This window comes from Camellia sinensis, chromosome 11 (assembly GCF_055761805.1).
Source record: "Camellia sinensis isolate YWXY chromosome 11, ASM5576180v1, whole genome shotgun sequence".
Taxonomy (NCBI): Eukaryota; Viridiplantae; Streptophyta; class Magnoliopsida; order Ericales; family Theaceae; genus Camellia; species Camellia sinensis.
Genome location: NC_138971.1, coordinates 12,562,088 through 12,576,648, shown reverse-complemented (window position 1 = coordinate 12,576,648; position 14,561 = coordinate 12,562,088). Strand labels below are relative to the sequence as shown.

Here is a 14,561-nt window from a genome sequence, read left to right as displayed (position 1 = left end):
GCTTCTTTGTTCCTTGTGTTTTCATAGTCTACTACTGATGCAATGTAATGTGTTGGTTTCCTTGTGCGAGTGGCTTCATTCAATTTGAAAATTTATGATCAATAAGTTTGCTCATGCATCCTGATTTGGAACATTTTTCAATTGTTATTCTTTTAGAGTGTTTGCATGCTGGCAATGCTTCTATATAAATATTAATTACTTGCGGCCAATTAGCGCATTGTTTTCCACAAATGCTCTTTACATGTTTTCCTTTTCCTTCTTATCATGGATACTGTTTTAACTATTTATTACCTGCTTTTGTGAGATGGGTTCAATTTGCCTTGTAATCTTTATCCATCCTTTGGACAAACTATCATCTTGTATTTAAGCAGCACCTTTTATTTCTGTTTCTTTTGCTGACCGGTTTCCAAGTCAAAACAACATGGTTAATGAAATTCAGCTGGAAGCAGAAGATTCCTCAAAGTTCCATTGAGAATCTGGTGAAGATGTTAATATCATAGGTATAAGTTATAGCAATTAGTTAAAGGTGTTTGCATTTGCACACATGTCAGCTATTCATGTGTACATGCATAGTCATGTCATGTATGTATTCAGGTATTATAATTTTCTAGTACAAAAGTATTACTTGTTATCTTCAACTGAGTTGTTAAGCGTAAGAGATCTACCATGGAAGCTATTTTCCCAGGCAATTGATGGAAATTATAGAGAAAAGATGAAAGACCTTTGCATGGTGTTTATTGACATAGAAAAGGTGTATGATAGGGTTCTTAGAGAGAAAAGATGGATGTTTTTATATGTTCATGTGATTAAGGACATGCATCATGGGAACAAGAGTCTTGTTAAGAATAGTATGGGTGAGATAAGGGATCTCCCAACAGCAATGGGCTTACATCAAGGATCAGAATATAAGTACTTATGATTTGCATTACTGATGGATCAATATATGAGGTACATTCAAGAAGATAAGCTCAAGTGCTTTTCTTTTCCTGCCAATGATGTTGTTCAATTGACGTTGCTGGAGCAGAGTAAGATATTCAGTTGATAATTATAAGTCGAAGGCTATATTGCATGTAATTTTTTAGCAAGCTAAAGTTACATTTCGGATACCAAGAAATACTTGATGGTCCAGAGATACTTGAAAGTTGATAGCGATGATTTATGATATCATCGATCCATTGTCCATAAGAAAGGGGAATTTGAGGAGGATCTGCTCATAGTGTTAAAGCAGAATGAATGAAATGGAGAACTGCTTTACCAGTGTCATGTGATTGTGGAATTCTGGTTATGTTGAAAGCAAAGTTATATAGGACCAACTATTAGGTTGGTTGTGTTGTACTTTACAGGATTGGGAAGTAAAGAAGTAACATGTTCAAATGATGAAAAGGTAGGATAAGAAATGAATGCATTCGTGTGTAGAAGTAGCATTGATTGAATATAGAATAGGGAAAATAGTGTGAGATGGTTTAGCCATGTGCGGTGCGTACCAATTAATGCACCAATAAGAAGTAATTTGATCCGAGAAGTTGATGCCAAAAGGATCGGAATGGTTAAGAAGGACATGGGTTGAGGTGGTGAGAAAGACATGGATACCTTGGATTTAACCAAAGATGGTTTCTGTAGAGTCATCTGTAGAGCACAAATGCATGCCACCAACCCTAAGCAATTGGGATTAAGGCCCTTTTTGCTGAGTTAAGTTGAGTTGGGAAGTTGGTAACGAAGATGGCATGAAATATGTGGTCTGTATGAATAAAGCCTTTTTAGAAAGAGGGGAAGTTGATGCCCACACAAATGAACCCAGGTTGATGTTATATGGCTCTTAGAATGAAGCTTTGAAAGAAATGGTTGTGGATATTTTTGAGCAACAAACCAGATATTGCATTTAATGATCAAGAGATATGGTTTTCAAGAAAATGGCTTGGAGATAATGCTACATCATGGGAGACTTGTTATTGTCCATAAAAAGTCATTTCGCAGGAATATCCTGATATGTTATATTGGATATTTTGTTGAAGAGGCAGTATAGGATTCAATCATGTGGAGGATTCCTGATGTGGAGTGAGGACATGCTCTGACTGAAATTTTCCTTTTTGCTATTTCGTCTTTTTTGAGGCTATTATTGTTGTCTCATCTAGGGGCATTTCCAGTGCTCCTTCAAGTAATAAAATCAATTGCTACTTTTTGATGGCTGTGCTTTTGAAAATCTGGGGCATCAAGAAGTTTCATGCTTATTTTGTATCTTGAGGAATTCTGGATTCTTTCTTTCTCCGAACTGGACAGAAAATGTTCATTAAAATTTTGGTTTGTCAGAAGGCCTTGAGAGCGTTTTTAACTGATTTATAGTATTGCTATTGTTCCTTGTAGAAGGTGATTGTGACCGGACGGTGTTTGCAACGTATCTGATGGTCCTTGGCATGGTGCTCAGTTGCTTAGGCAGTTTAAGGATTAGTCTTCTATATTCAAGCTGATATTGGTGCAGTGCAGCTTATATGAGCTGCTTATAACTTTTCTATTTTCAATTTTTTATTTTGAAAATCTATGCCAAACTGTTTGGTGCAACTTCAGCTTACAACTTAGGCAGAAATAGCTTAAATCAGCGGAAAAAAGATGATTATCTCAAAGCTAGAGGCGCCGTGCTTTTGGTTTTTGCTTTTTGATTATCAGCTTACAAAAAAGTTGCACCAAACAGACCCAGTGTTTAGATTTGTAGATCTGCCATTGGCTGAATTTGGGCAACTGCCCTTGAGTGTTGTAGAGGTCTCAAGTATCCTCCAGGCGATTTAGACATTGGCTTGCTGCATGTTTCTTTTCACATTCTTTGTAGCTATAGCTTCTGGCTCATCTGAACTCGTAACTTTGTTTGCCGCATTTCATTTGAAAGCTCAGGAGTCTAGTTTTATTTCCAAGCGGTTTGATTCCAAACTAAACTTCTCAATACTTTATACAGGTTTTGTGCTAAAGAATATACTTTTCTATATAGGTTCTGCTCATAGTTTTTATTTTTAAATTAATTTTATTAATTTATTTTAATTATTTTATTCTGTGAGTCTGTTTCAGACTGTTTATTGTAGTTTCTGCTAAAAATTATTAGGCAGAAAGAGCTCAAATAAGGTGGAAGAAGTTGATTATTCGGAAGTTGGGGGGGGGGGGGGGGGGTGTTGGGGGGTGTTTTTGGCTTCTCTTTCTAACTATCAACTTTTAGCTTGCAATAAGCTGTATCAAACAGGCCCATAGTGAGTCTTGTGGTAGTGAAAATTTTTCATGTGGTTGGATGTAATATTCTTCCAATACAGTTCAGGTCTGAAATCACCTGATTATGTACTTAACAAGTATTTTCTTTGAGAGTTTAAGACAGGTTGGGTCCTTCGGTTAGTAGACATTATTTTATGCCGAAAGAGAAAAGGGAAAAATTGATTTGTATGCACATTAATTGGATGTGATCTGAATAAACTGCACAGCGGGTTTGTCTATAAGCATCATAAGCTCCTTTTTTTCTCTCTCATCTTTTTACTGAGCTGCTCCTTATAATTTATATTTTGGTGAACCTTCACATGTTAATGCACTAGCTTTAGTAACAGCTACTAGCATATGCAATTTGTTTATGCAGTGGTGAAATTTTCTGGTGAATTGTTTGATATTTCTTAATGGAACATGTGGTGCATGTATTTAGATTGCTAATTTATTGCGGGGTGTACGTGATCATGTACTAAATTTGGTGGGTTTCAATTTAAAATTAGTCATGTTCCTATGCTATTTATTTTGATTAGAAAGATATTGCGAAACAAAATTGTGTGCCTGTTCTCTCAATGTGTTTAGTGTCTGGGACGATACTTTAACATTTATCATATTTAATAAGTTTCTTTTTAGGTTATTACATATCTTGGCAGTGGAATTAGGCAATTCTAAATGCTTTGTGTTAAATTTAGATGAGAAATCACTGATCCTAACGCCGATAAAAAAAAAATCACTGACCCTAACAAATTGACTTATATGGCAGGTCTTTACCAAATGGTAAACGTGGGGAGGTCTATGAGGTGATGGGGGATCGTGTTGCTTTGCTTTTGGACATTAGTGAGAACAGTACAGACGAAGGAGAGAAGGATGAGAAACCGACAGGGGAAGCTGCAGAACCATTATTGTATTTTGTTCAGGGTATGTCTCTTCATATCAATGAAAAAATTATTATATAGCTCGGTGTATAAAATATTTCAGCCTTGGCATTTTTTCATTTTATGGTATCTGGCATGAGTATAATTGTATTTGATGAGGTTGATTTATCAACATATATATATATATATATGTGTGTGTGTGTATTTGATGAGGTTGAAATTGCTAATGCTTTCCAAGGTTTCATTTGTTAATGCTGAAGGAAGTCCTAATGATATGTTGGCATATGTACTGTAACCTGCATATTGGAATGCTAGATGCTGAAAGAATTCTATATGACTGAGAAAATTGCATAAAATTTCTCAATTGGTAAAATATGATGTACAGTGGGAAGATGTTTATTAATACATAAAGGTTATTATGTTGAACCACTAAAATTCATTCATAGCTTCATATTGTTTACAATTTCCACTCTTTAAAAGCTTTGGTGAGTTGAACACATTCTTGTTAATGGGTGCACACTTAGGACTAGACTTCCCTATCTCACCTCATAAATTTGCAGAAAAACTGTTGCACAAAAACCTATTTTGAATTACTATCTTCTTTATTGCTTTATTTTTTAAGTTCTAAATTTGTAGAAAAGCTGTTGCTTACGGCTTATGTAGTGGTCGGCCTTGTAAAGCTCGCTAAGTTTTGCTACCCTCCCCCTTTCCCTGACCAGTGCAGCATGTACCAGCTTCAGAATTGCGTACGAATTTAAGACTTCGTGCCTCGACGCTTTGACTCCCCAGAAAATTTTCTTCGGGTGTTGGAGTGCCCTTTTGAAGTAGGGGCTAGGGGGGATGCCGACACGGATTCGCTAAAGGCTCAAGATTAGATATGAGCTACGGAGTTGGTTGTTTATAGGACCTTGTCCTTCCTTACCCCTATCTATCTTACGCTCTTCAATAGAAGCCACCACTCCCAAAGGAAAGAACAATGACATCCAAGAGGAAACAGCCAATCAGCTATTTGATGAGTCTTCTTTCCCAGCTCTCAGTCCTGTACCCTTTCATGGAACACTTTTTAGGACATATGAAAGCAGGGTGGTGGCATTGAAAAGAATGTGCTGAGATAGGAAATATGACTAGGTTGGGATGATGCTTCAAACCTGACCATTTGAGAACCACAGAAGGACCAAGTTCCCAAAGTGGGTTTGGTCTAGTCTCTCAAACTTGTAGTTTTTGTATCAAAATAGATGAACCTTGACATACGTTCACGTAAGAGGAAGGTGGGGTTGTACAGGTCGAAGTCCTAGATGAGAAAGGCGATGTTCGCTAACTACCTAACTGTAAAATAAATTGATAAAGAGAGAATAAATTGTATGTATTATTGATTGTTGTATGTTATATTATTACAAATGGTGCGGGGCTCCTTATATAGGAGATGTAGTGGAGTAGGTGGTAGTAGGTGTAGTAGGTGGAGTAGGTGATGGTAGGTTTTAACTGCCCCCCGCAAACTCAAGGGGGATAGGAACTAACCAACTTGAGTTTGGAGAGAGTAACAAAACAAGAAAATAATCTGAAAAATAAAAAATGGATAGGAGACACTGTATGGTCGTGTCAGACCGTTGTAGAAGACTGTATGGTTATGGCAGACTGATGTAGAAGACACTGGCTCGTGTCGGACCGATGTAGAAGACAGTTTATGGGGTCATGTCGGACCGTTGTAGCAGACAATGTTGTGACAGTTGTTGTGACAGTTTACGGAGTCTTGCTGGACCCTTGTAGAAACTAACCGGAATCAATGTCGGGACAGTTTACAGAGTCTTGTCGGACCCATGAAGGAGCTAACCGGAATCAATGTCGGGACAGTTTACAGAGTCTTGTCGGACCCTTAAAAAGTCGCACCCTCAAAAGGTGTGCCCAATTTTTTAAAAGGCGTGCCATCAAAAGGCGTGCCCAATTCATAAAAAGGCGTGCCATCAAAAGGCGCGCCCATGTTGTCGTCGAGCGCCGAGCGGTGCATGATGCGCGTGTCTGCCTTGGCTATTTAACCAAGGTTGAGGCAGAGGCTGTGCAAACCAGTCTGAAACTGCCGAACATTTGCATTCTGAAATACTCTGTAAACACTCTGTAACCAATCCTTCTCTGAAAGTACCAGTCGGAAATCGCTGCTTCGCTGAAACACTCAGCAACCCAAAAACATGGCCTCTTCTTCCCGTCCAGCTACCCAGAACATGGCCTCCTCTTCCCGTGGTCTGCTCACGCTCTTTCCAGACCTGAACGAGTCCACAAGAGAAATAACTGGTGCGGTGGCCCTTGAACCGCAACCAAGCGCCTCTGGTTTTGCGCCGTTGAACTTCTCTATGCGGTCGGTGGAGCAAAAAATGGCAGTGCAAACAGATATTGAGGCCAATCAGTATACTTTGAAGTCATGTGTGGAGACCATGACGGCGGTCACAAACTTGTCGCACCGGCTGTAGAGTAGGACAAATGAGGTGCAGCAGTTAAACGCCCAACTGGCTCTGCTCCAACGCATGTATAAGGATGCGCGAGCAGAGATAAGTGTGCTAAAGGCGGAAAATAAGGAGCTGAAGCGGAAGGCCACCGTTATGTTCCGATTTGGAGGTCCGCCATATGCTGTAGTGGAGGAGCAAGGTGGAGTGATCGTGCCCAGTGGAGTGGGAAACACGGAGGCAACACCGTCAAGGGCCGCCCAGGACGGAGGCAAGAAGAAAAGACCGGCGGAATAGGCGAAGAAGTGAGGTCGGTGGGTGGCTGTCGGCAGAAAAGAAAACAAATCTTTGGGTGTTGTGTTTTGGTGTTTTTTTGTTTTTGTTTGTTTTTTTTTTTTTTTTGGTTTGGTTTTTGTTTGTTTTTGTTTTTTTTTTTGTTTTTGTTTTTTTTTTTTTTTTTTTTTTGTGTAAAATTGTGATCGGGGTGAGCCCCGACATGAATAAAATGAGTTTAGTGTGCAGTTCGTCTTCTTCCTTTTTTTTTTTTTTTTTGGTGTGTGTGTTTGTGCAAAGAAATAATAATGGAAAAAAAGATGAAAAATAAAGTGAAAGAGAAGTAAAAAAGAAAGAAATAGAAAGAATATATGTGAAATCAAAACGAGAGAGTGAGGGAAAAAGGAGATTGGTGCACGTGGGTTATTGGCCCACGGTTTTGTGAAAACCTGCAATGGTTTGTTTTTTTTTTTTTTTAATGAAAAAAAATAAATAAATAAAATAAAATAAAAGAAAGAAAGTGGAGCAACGTGGGTGAAGTGCAAAAGGTGAAGATTGATTGTGTAAAAGTGGACATGGTAGGAGCTTGAGGTAATATATTATAATAAGCATATATATATATATTAAAAGAAAAGAAAGTTGAGTGGGATTGGTGTTGGTGAAAGCAAGATCAAGATCTGTGAGTGGGGTATTAAAAAAGATTAAAGGTGAGTGTCCTGTAAAGTGATTAAAAACAATGTGTTTATCTGAGAAAGTTGTGTTTGGAACCTGCGTCTCCTCCCAATTCTGCAGATCCATAGCCTCTCTGGAATTTAAGAGGAAGAGATGAAGGTAGTCGCTGTATATTTGCTGGCCGTGTTGGGAGGCAACACCAGTCCTTGCGCCGATGATCTCAACAACATCCTCAACTCTGTTGGAGCTGAGGCTGATGATGATAGGATTCAGCTCCTTTTGTCGGAGGTCAAGGGTAGGAAGAGAAGGAAAAGGAAGAGGCCGGAGTATCCTTTGAGGAGGTCGGTGACGGGGGGAGACGACGGTGGTGAGGACGAGTTGAGCGGCGAGAATGCCGTAGATCTTGCGAATGAAACCCCAACGAAGCTGGTTCTCTCCATAGCCGAGACCTGGGTAGAGAGTCCCCTCTTCTATGTCCCTCTGCGTGCGTGCAAGAAACAGGAGCAAATGGTTTGTGGATTAGCAGCCTCATCTCTGTGTGTGTCATGCCCATCATTATTGCAGACATGGTGTTCGACAAAATGTCGCAGTGGGATTTTGGGTTTGTTTCGGCCAGGTGGTGAAGCAGAGTGAAGGTATGTGTAGAAAATTCTAGCAGACTAGGTTGAGGTCCGGCGGGCAGCTAAGGTGAGGTTGCCGCCCGCCGGGGAAGCGAAAATATTAGGTTCTAAACCTGCTCTGATACCATGTAAAATAAATTGATAAAGAGAGAATAAATTGTATGTATTATTGATTGTTGTATGTTATATTATTACAAATGGTGAGGGGCTCCTTATATAGGAGATGTAGTGGAGTAGATGGTAGTAGTAGGTGGTAGTAGGTGTAGTAGGTGGAGTAGGTGATGGTAGGTTTTAACACTAACCATCAGCAGATCTGCTTTTCTGGGCAGGTGAGTTCTGATTGATTCTAATCATGTGAAACCCACAGAGCATAACTAGAGCATTTCTGAAACCGTGCTTTCGATGGCGAGGCTAGAACAACCAAACCAAGGGACATGGTTGATTTTCCAAGTTAGGTTGCTGCTTGGCAATTTTGACCTGGTTGGCAGGGTCAGTGCCTTTGTCGCTGGGTTGCCCTACGCAACTGGAGCTTCAAAAGGCGAATCTTTCGTCGTAGTTTGGCGACCTAAATGGTGGACATTTTTTGTTATCTAAAGGTGAAGACTCTGAAGTGGGCAAAGACTCAGCCCAGTGGACTAAGTTTAGACCGCTCACGCTAGTTCTACCTATAGGAAGGATCATCAAAGAGGAGAACCCATTTATGATTCCCGCCGAGAATACGAGTAAAAGGATGGAAGGACCTTCTTCAAATTATTACATTCTTTAGTGCTTTATTCTTGAACTTCTTTCACATGCTCCCTGACCAAAACACTAATAAGTGTATTGTTTATATTGATAATTCAAAATATGCACTTGTCTAACTGCGTTCTTATTTTTTGATTTTGGAGAGTCCTAATGTCAGAACCTCATTTCTGTATTAATGCACAAAACTTTCCTATACTGTTTGTAGATTAGAAGATATTGTTTTTTTTTAATTTTTTTCCTTTTAAAGGATATGTAACTTGAATTTCATTTTGGTCAACTTGAAACAATTCAGGCTTTGCTGACTCTTAGTTTCAACTCATCAGAGAGATAATCTGCTATACTTGTATGCTTTTAATTTCAATCTGGCTGCTATCTTCAGTGTCACATATTTTATGAACATATATTTGTCCACTTTATGTATTTATTGTCTGCTTCACATATTTGTTGGAACTTATTTTGCTGTATTGGAACTAGTTAATATGAAACGTGCATATGCTTATATTTGTGACATTTATAAAGCTTTATATGATCCTCCTCAGCTTTCAGTTTTAGGGATGACACCATGCTTCAGATTTGCTGGCCCTAGGTGAATGTTTGAACTGGGAAAAGTTCCTCTTCAAATTCTTTAGTTATCTTTTCTGATTTTGTTCTACTCTTGTAATTTATTTGCATGAATTTGGTAGATTTCATGATTTTGCCAGAAATCTTTTCTTAGTTGTTTGAACTTTCCATTGCTAAACTGCTAGGCATGCCCTGACCCATGAAACTGACTTGCCTTTGTTTAGTATTAGCATATATAAATATATTCAATTAGTTCAAAAATTTTGTTTGCTTACAGTAAAAAATCTGGAGCATGATCTTGATATTCAAGCGGAAGACTGCTATGTTGCGATGGAGGCGCTGTGTGAGGTATGGTGCTCCATTTATGATTGTCTACCTTGTTTGATGTAACATATCTTTTTTCCTGTTTGATGTTTTGTAATAATCTTATATTGTTTGCAGGTCCTGCATTCTACACAACCTATTATTGTTTATTTTCCAGACTCTTCTCTGTGGCTGTCAAGGGCTGTTTCCAAGTCAAATCGAAAAGAGTTTGTCCATAAGGTGCAAGAAATGCTTGATCAGTTATCAGGACCTCTTGTTTTGATTTGTGGGCAAAACAAAGTTGAAACAGGGTCAAAGGAGAAAGAGAAATTTGTAAGATTCAAATTTAACATCTCGTGTGTGTGTGGGTGGGTGGGTGGGTGAGTGAGTTGTGTAGGTGTCTCCACGTACTTTTTCATATTCCTAATGCTGGCTAGTAACTTTCTTTTTATTGTTGTCAACAGACAATGATACTACCAAATCTGGGCCGCCTTGCAAAGTTGGTAATATTCAGTACCACTAAATGCATTATGTTTTATCGGAATTGTTGAACTTCCTTATATTTTTAATGATATAATTTAATAGTTCCATTGTTTCTGTTATGTATTGTTTGTTTTGAACTTAGTTGCAGGAATCGCGCAACCAGGTGACGAATCTCCGTGAGAAACGCGATTCCGCGTTTCTTAGAAAGAAACGTGTAAGAATCGCGTTTCTGTAGAGAGAGAAACGCGATCCTGTCCTAGATAGGATCGTTGGTGGCTATGAACAAAAACCCTAACTGAGAGAGAGAGGAGAAAGAAGGTGAAGAACCTGAAAGTCGTCTGGGTATGTCCTGCTTCTTCGCTTCGTTTTTCTTCTCTCTCTCTGGCAGATCGTCTCTCTCTCTCGCTCTCGCAGATCGTCTCTCTGGCAGATCGTCTCTCTCTCGATCTCGCAGATCTGCTCCTTCTTGTCGATCGTCATCGTCTCCTTCGTCTTTTGCCTTCTCGCAGTTCGTCTCTCACTCTCTCTCTGGCCACCGTATATCTGATTCTAAGTAATATATAAATAAGATAAAACATATATAATATATATCATATATATTAATAATATATAAAATATATGATTATATATATGATTCTAAGTAATATATAAATAATATATATAATATATTATATGATTATATATATTAATATATATATTTAAAAATAAAAAAAATATATTAACACATTATTATTTAATATATATCATATATATACATATAAATATAAAATATATATATATATGAGTATATATTATACATATTAATAAAAAAACACAAACAAATATATGTAAAATAAAAAAAAAATTAACAATAACACATTATTTAAAAGTATAATAAATAAAAAAATAATTAATGTGTACTAAAATAAAAATATTTATAAAAAAAATTCTAATGTGTATTAAAATATATATATATATATATATTACCGCTCCCCGAGGCGCTTCCAACCTAAGAAACTTCTATCGGCTCACGCTTCCCCGCTTCCGCTCCCGCCTCCGCTCCCGCTTCGTGCAACTAAGGTTTTGAAGTCTTTGAAATCATATCTTACATATTTTGGGTTTCTATTATGAATTCTTTGAGATATCTAATGATGGTACATTTTGTTTTTCTTCTTTGATGTTTTTCTTTTTTTTAATATGGGCATTGCCATTCTAACCCCAAAATTAGACTTTATCCACCCAAAAACAAAACCCCAAAATTAGACCCACTTTTCAAACCCAATAATGTGGCAATCAATTAGAATATCTGAGGCCACTCTCTCTCTCATATTTTCTTTAATCATCAACCATTCATCTTATTTACATATCATTGGGTCTAGAAATGTTAGGAAATCATCTCTTCCTAACTAGGGGCAGTGAGACACAAAATAGCAAACAAGAAAGATAAATGAATCAAAGAAATCAAACACACACAAAGAACCTAAGGATTTACGTGGTTTACCCTAGAATAAGGCTACGTCCACGGTTGTTGTGATTTTCACTATGATCAGAAAATAATACAATTCTCTTAACCTATAAGAGACGCCCCTGTCATCTATTTATAAGTATAGAATTAGGGCAACATAGAAGCAATTAGGAAATTACCCCAAATCTGCCATTGGGCCCAGGGCTCAGTGAATAGTACTTGTCAAGGTCCACAAACCCAACAAGAAATGGGTTTAGAAAGTGGGCTTGTATATCATTTTCTTTTTAGCAATGTGTTGGGAGAGTGATTTTGGACAGGTGAAGAAAGAAAAAGAAAAGAAATAAGAAAAAAGCTCAATTCTTTTTTGACTATCAAAATTCAATAACGAGCGCACTAGTATGGAACTAGATGCAAGATGTACAACACCTACCATTTGAATTGGCAAAAAAATTGACTTTCATTGCTCTTTTTACTATATATAATAATCTTGAAAGTATGTACACCATTTTTTTAAACATAAAAAGCATATACCAAAAAGGAAAAAAATAAATAGAAAATTACAGATTAGTTCAACTTCTTTGTTGACCAATATATAATATGCTAAATGAGTGTGCTTCAACTTTGAAGTGATTTCTCCACCCCTTCTATGGATCTTGCATTCCTTTCTTTCCATATACACAGGAAGCACAGAGAAGCTGCTCTCCACACCATTTTTATCTTCCCTACTTGATCACCCATCCAGCCATTAAGCAGCTCTACTTAAAAAACCCCTTTCTTCAAAAAGTGCCAACTGTATAGCCCACATTTCACTGGAAACCCTACAATATTCCAGAAGGTGGTCCACTGTTGTCTCTGCTGAAACCACCAATTGGCAAGCAGCTTACTAGCGTGCAACCAAAATTTTATCTTGTTGAGATTTTTCCAACATTGCTGGCGGTGTTATGGACAGAGCAGTAGCTAAGATGGTACAACTGTACCCATCGGAAGGGCATCACACAACACCACCTCATTACATGGCTCCCTTAAAGATTTGCAGCCGCTTCAATTCCAACTAACTACACCTTCATTATAGGGAGTACCCTCCTTGTACACGTATGAAGCATCAATACGGGTACAATATGATATGGATACGGCGATACAACAAAACCTAAACAAATATGATATGGGTACAGCCAAGATACGATTGTGAAATTTTCTTTTTAATAATTTTTAGTATTGTATTATACAAAAGCTCAACAAAAAAAATGGTTCATCATTCTTTAGAAATTAAGAATTAGGTATTAGTTTAAGAGCCAATGGCCAACCACTAATTTTCTTTAGTAATTCCTATGAAAATCTCTTTTTAATATAGAACCTAAGTTGTTTTTTATTGCCCTTGTACTTTTTCCTTTCATACTTAAATGTGTTACATGCAAAAAGTGTTAGAAGCAAGTTTATTTGCTTGTTTAACTATTGAAATCCGATTTTAGTATCATCATATATTCAATTTATCTTTGCTTTCTATAAAATATTATAGTTATGGACATGGAATACATATATGACATATTTATAAGGATATGTGAATTCTATAGATTTTGAAAGAGTAGGGTACTACTTTTATTTCATTAGTTACTTCTTCTCTAATGTTATGCAACAATTATTACTATCTCACTTTCAAAATAGTTCGGATACGGGACCTAGAATATCCCAAAAGTCTTTGATACTTTTCAAAATTAAAGAAATTTAATATCAATTATAGGAAGTATTAGATACATATCCGTGAGTATCTGATGGGTATCGTTATCTGATACGGATACAACTCCCTTTTAGAAGTATCCGCGCTTCATAGTTGTACACCAAGCCAAGCAACTCCTTCGCGTTCCCTATTTCCCTATCAAAAAATATTCTTTGAATGTAATGTCATGCACCACTCTGCTCTCTAAACTTCTTTAATTGTCAGCTAGAAGAGGAAAAAATTCTGCATGTTTCAGATCAGATTCTAAAACAATGTAGGACACCACAAGAAATTCAAGTAAAGTGCCGAGGGGGCACAACCAAAATACAATAGAGAGTGACAGAACAACAGAAATAAAATGAAAAATGCATGAAAACAAAAACCTCTAATACATTGGGGAAAAAAAAAAATGATCATTGCTAGATAAATAAAAAAACTGCTAATGGCATAAACACATTTTAAAAACCCCAGCAGAAATGCTAACATCTTGAAAATAAGGGCTGGATGAAATTGAGAATGGATAACCAAACATTTGAGAATATAGTACTGATGCAATCATTGTAGTGTAATAGAGGAAAGAAAAGAAGGATTGCATAGATAACAAGTAAAGGATGAGTAAACAGACTTAGCTCTATCCTGGCTCTATAGTGGCTTGCTTAGGCCAATAATGATACCTGAAGAAATATTGGCTGTGCAACTGAATTGGGAATGCACATGACTTCATATCAGCAGCCATAATTTTATACTTTCTGCCTGATCTGAATTCTGAAATGGTATGTTGAACTCTGTATAAGTTTTAAAAGAAGTTTGAGTCTATGTGATTGACAAGGCAATGAAGATTGAACATGCTGAAAGGAAAATGAAAAAGTTGTAGACAATGCTTCTGTACCAAACCAAACCAAACCAAGCCTTAAATCCCATCAAATGGGGTCGGCTACATGAATCCTTCTTCTCCACGCGGCCTTATCAAAGGCCATTTCATTAGTCAAATTAAGTAGATTCATATCTCTATTTAAAACGCTAGTCAACGTTAATCTAGGCCTACCCCGTCCCCTAACACTTCCATCTACCGTTACAGCATCGCATCTCTTCACTACTGCGTCTGTTGGTCTCCGTTGAATATGACCAAGCCATCTGAAATGATTCTCTCTCAACTTATATTCTATCGGTGCTACTCCTAACCATTCCCGAATACACTCATTCCTA

At 37.4% G+C, this 14,561-nt stretch overlaps 1 protein-coding gene across 4 annotated transcripts in view; it reads left to right on the top strand.

The window, feature by feature from the left end:
* LOC114257480 (P-loop containing nucleoside triphosphate hydrolases superfamily protein) overlaps positions 1–14,561 on the top strand; it is a 60,791-nt gene that overhangs the window by 28,241 nt on the left and 17,989 nt on the right. For all 4 annotated transcript variants that reach the window (XM_082893599.1, XM_028197238.2, XM_082893600.1 and 1 more), the window contains 4 exons: positions 3,995–4,149; positions 9,689–9,759; positions 9,853–10,047; positions 10,179–10,217. In XM_082893599.1, the coding sequence (XP_082749725.1) occupies positions 3,995–4,149; positions 9,689–9,759; positions 9,853–10,047; positions 10,179–10,217 (460 nt within the window). The remainder of the gene's footprint in view (positions 1–3,994; positions 4,150–9,688; positions 9,760–9,852; positions 10,048–10,178; positions 10,218–14,561) is intronic.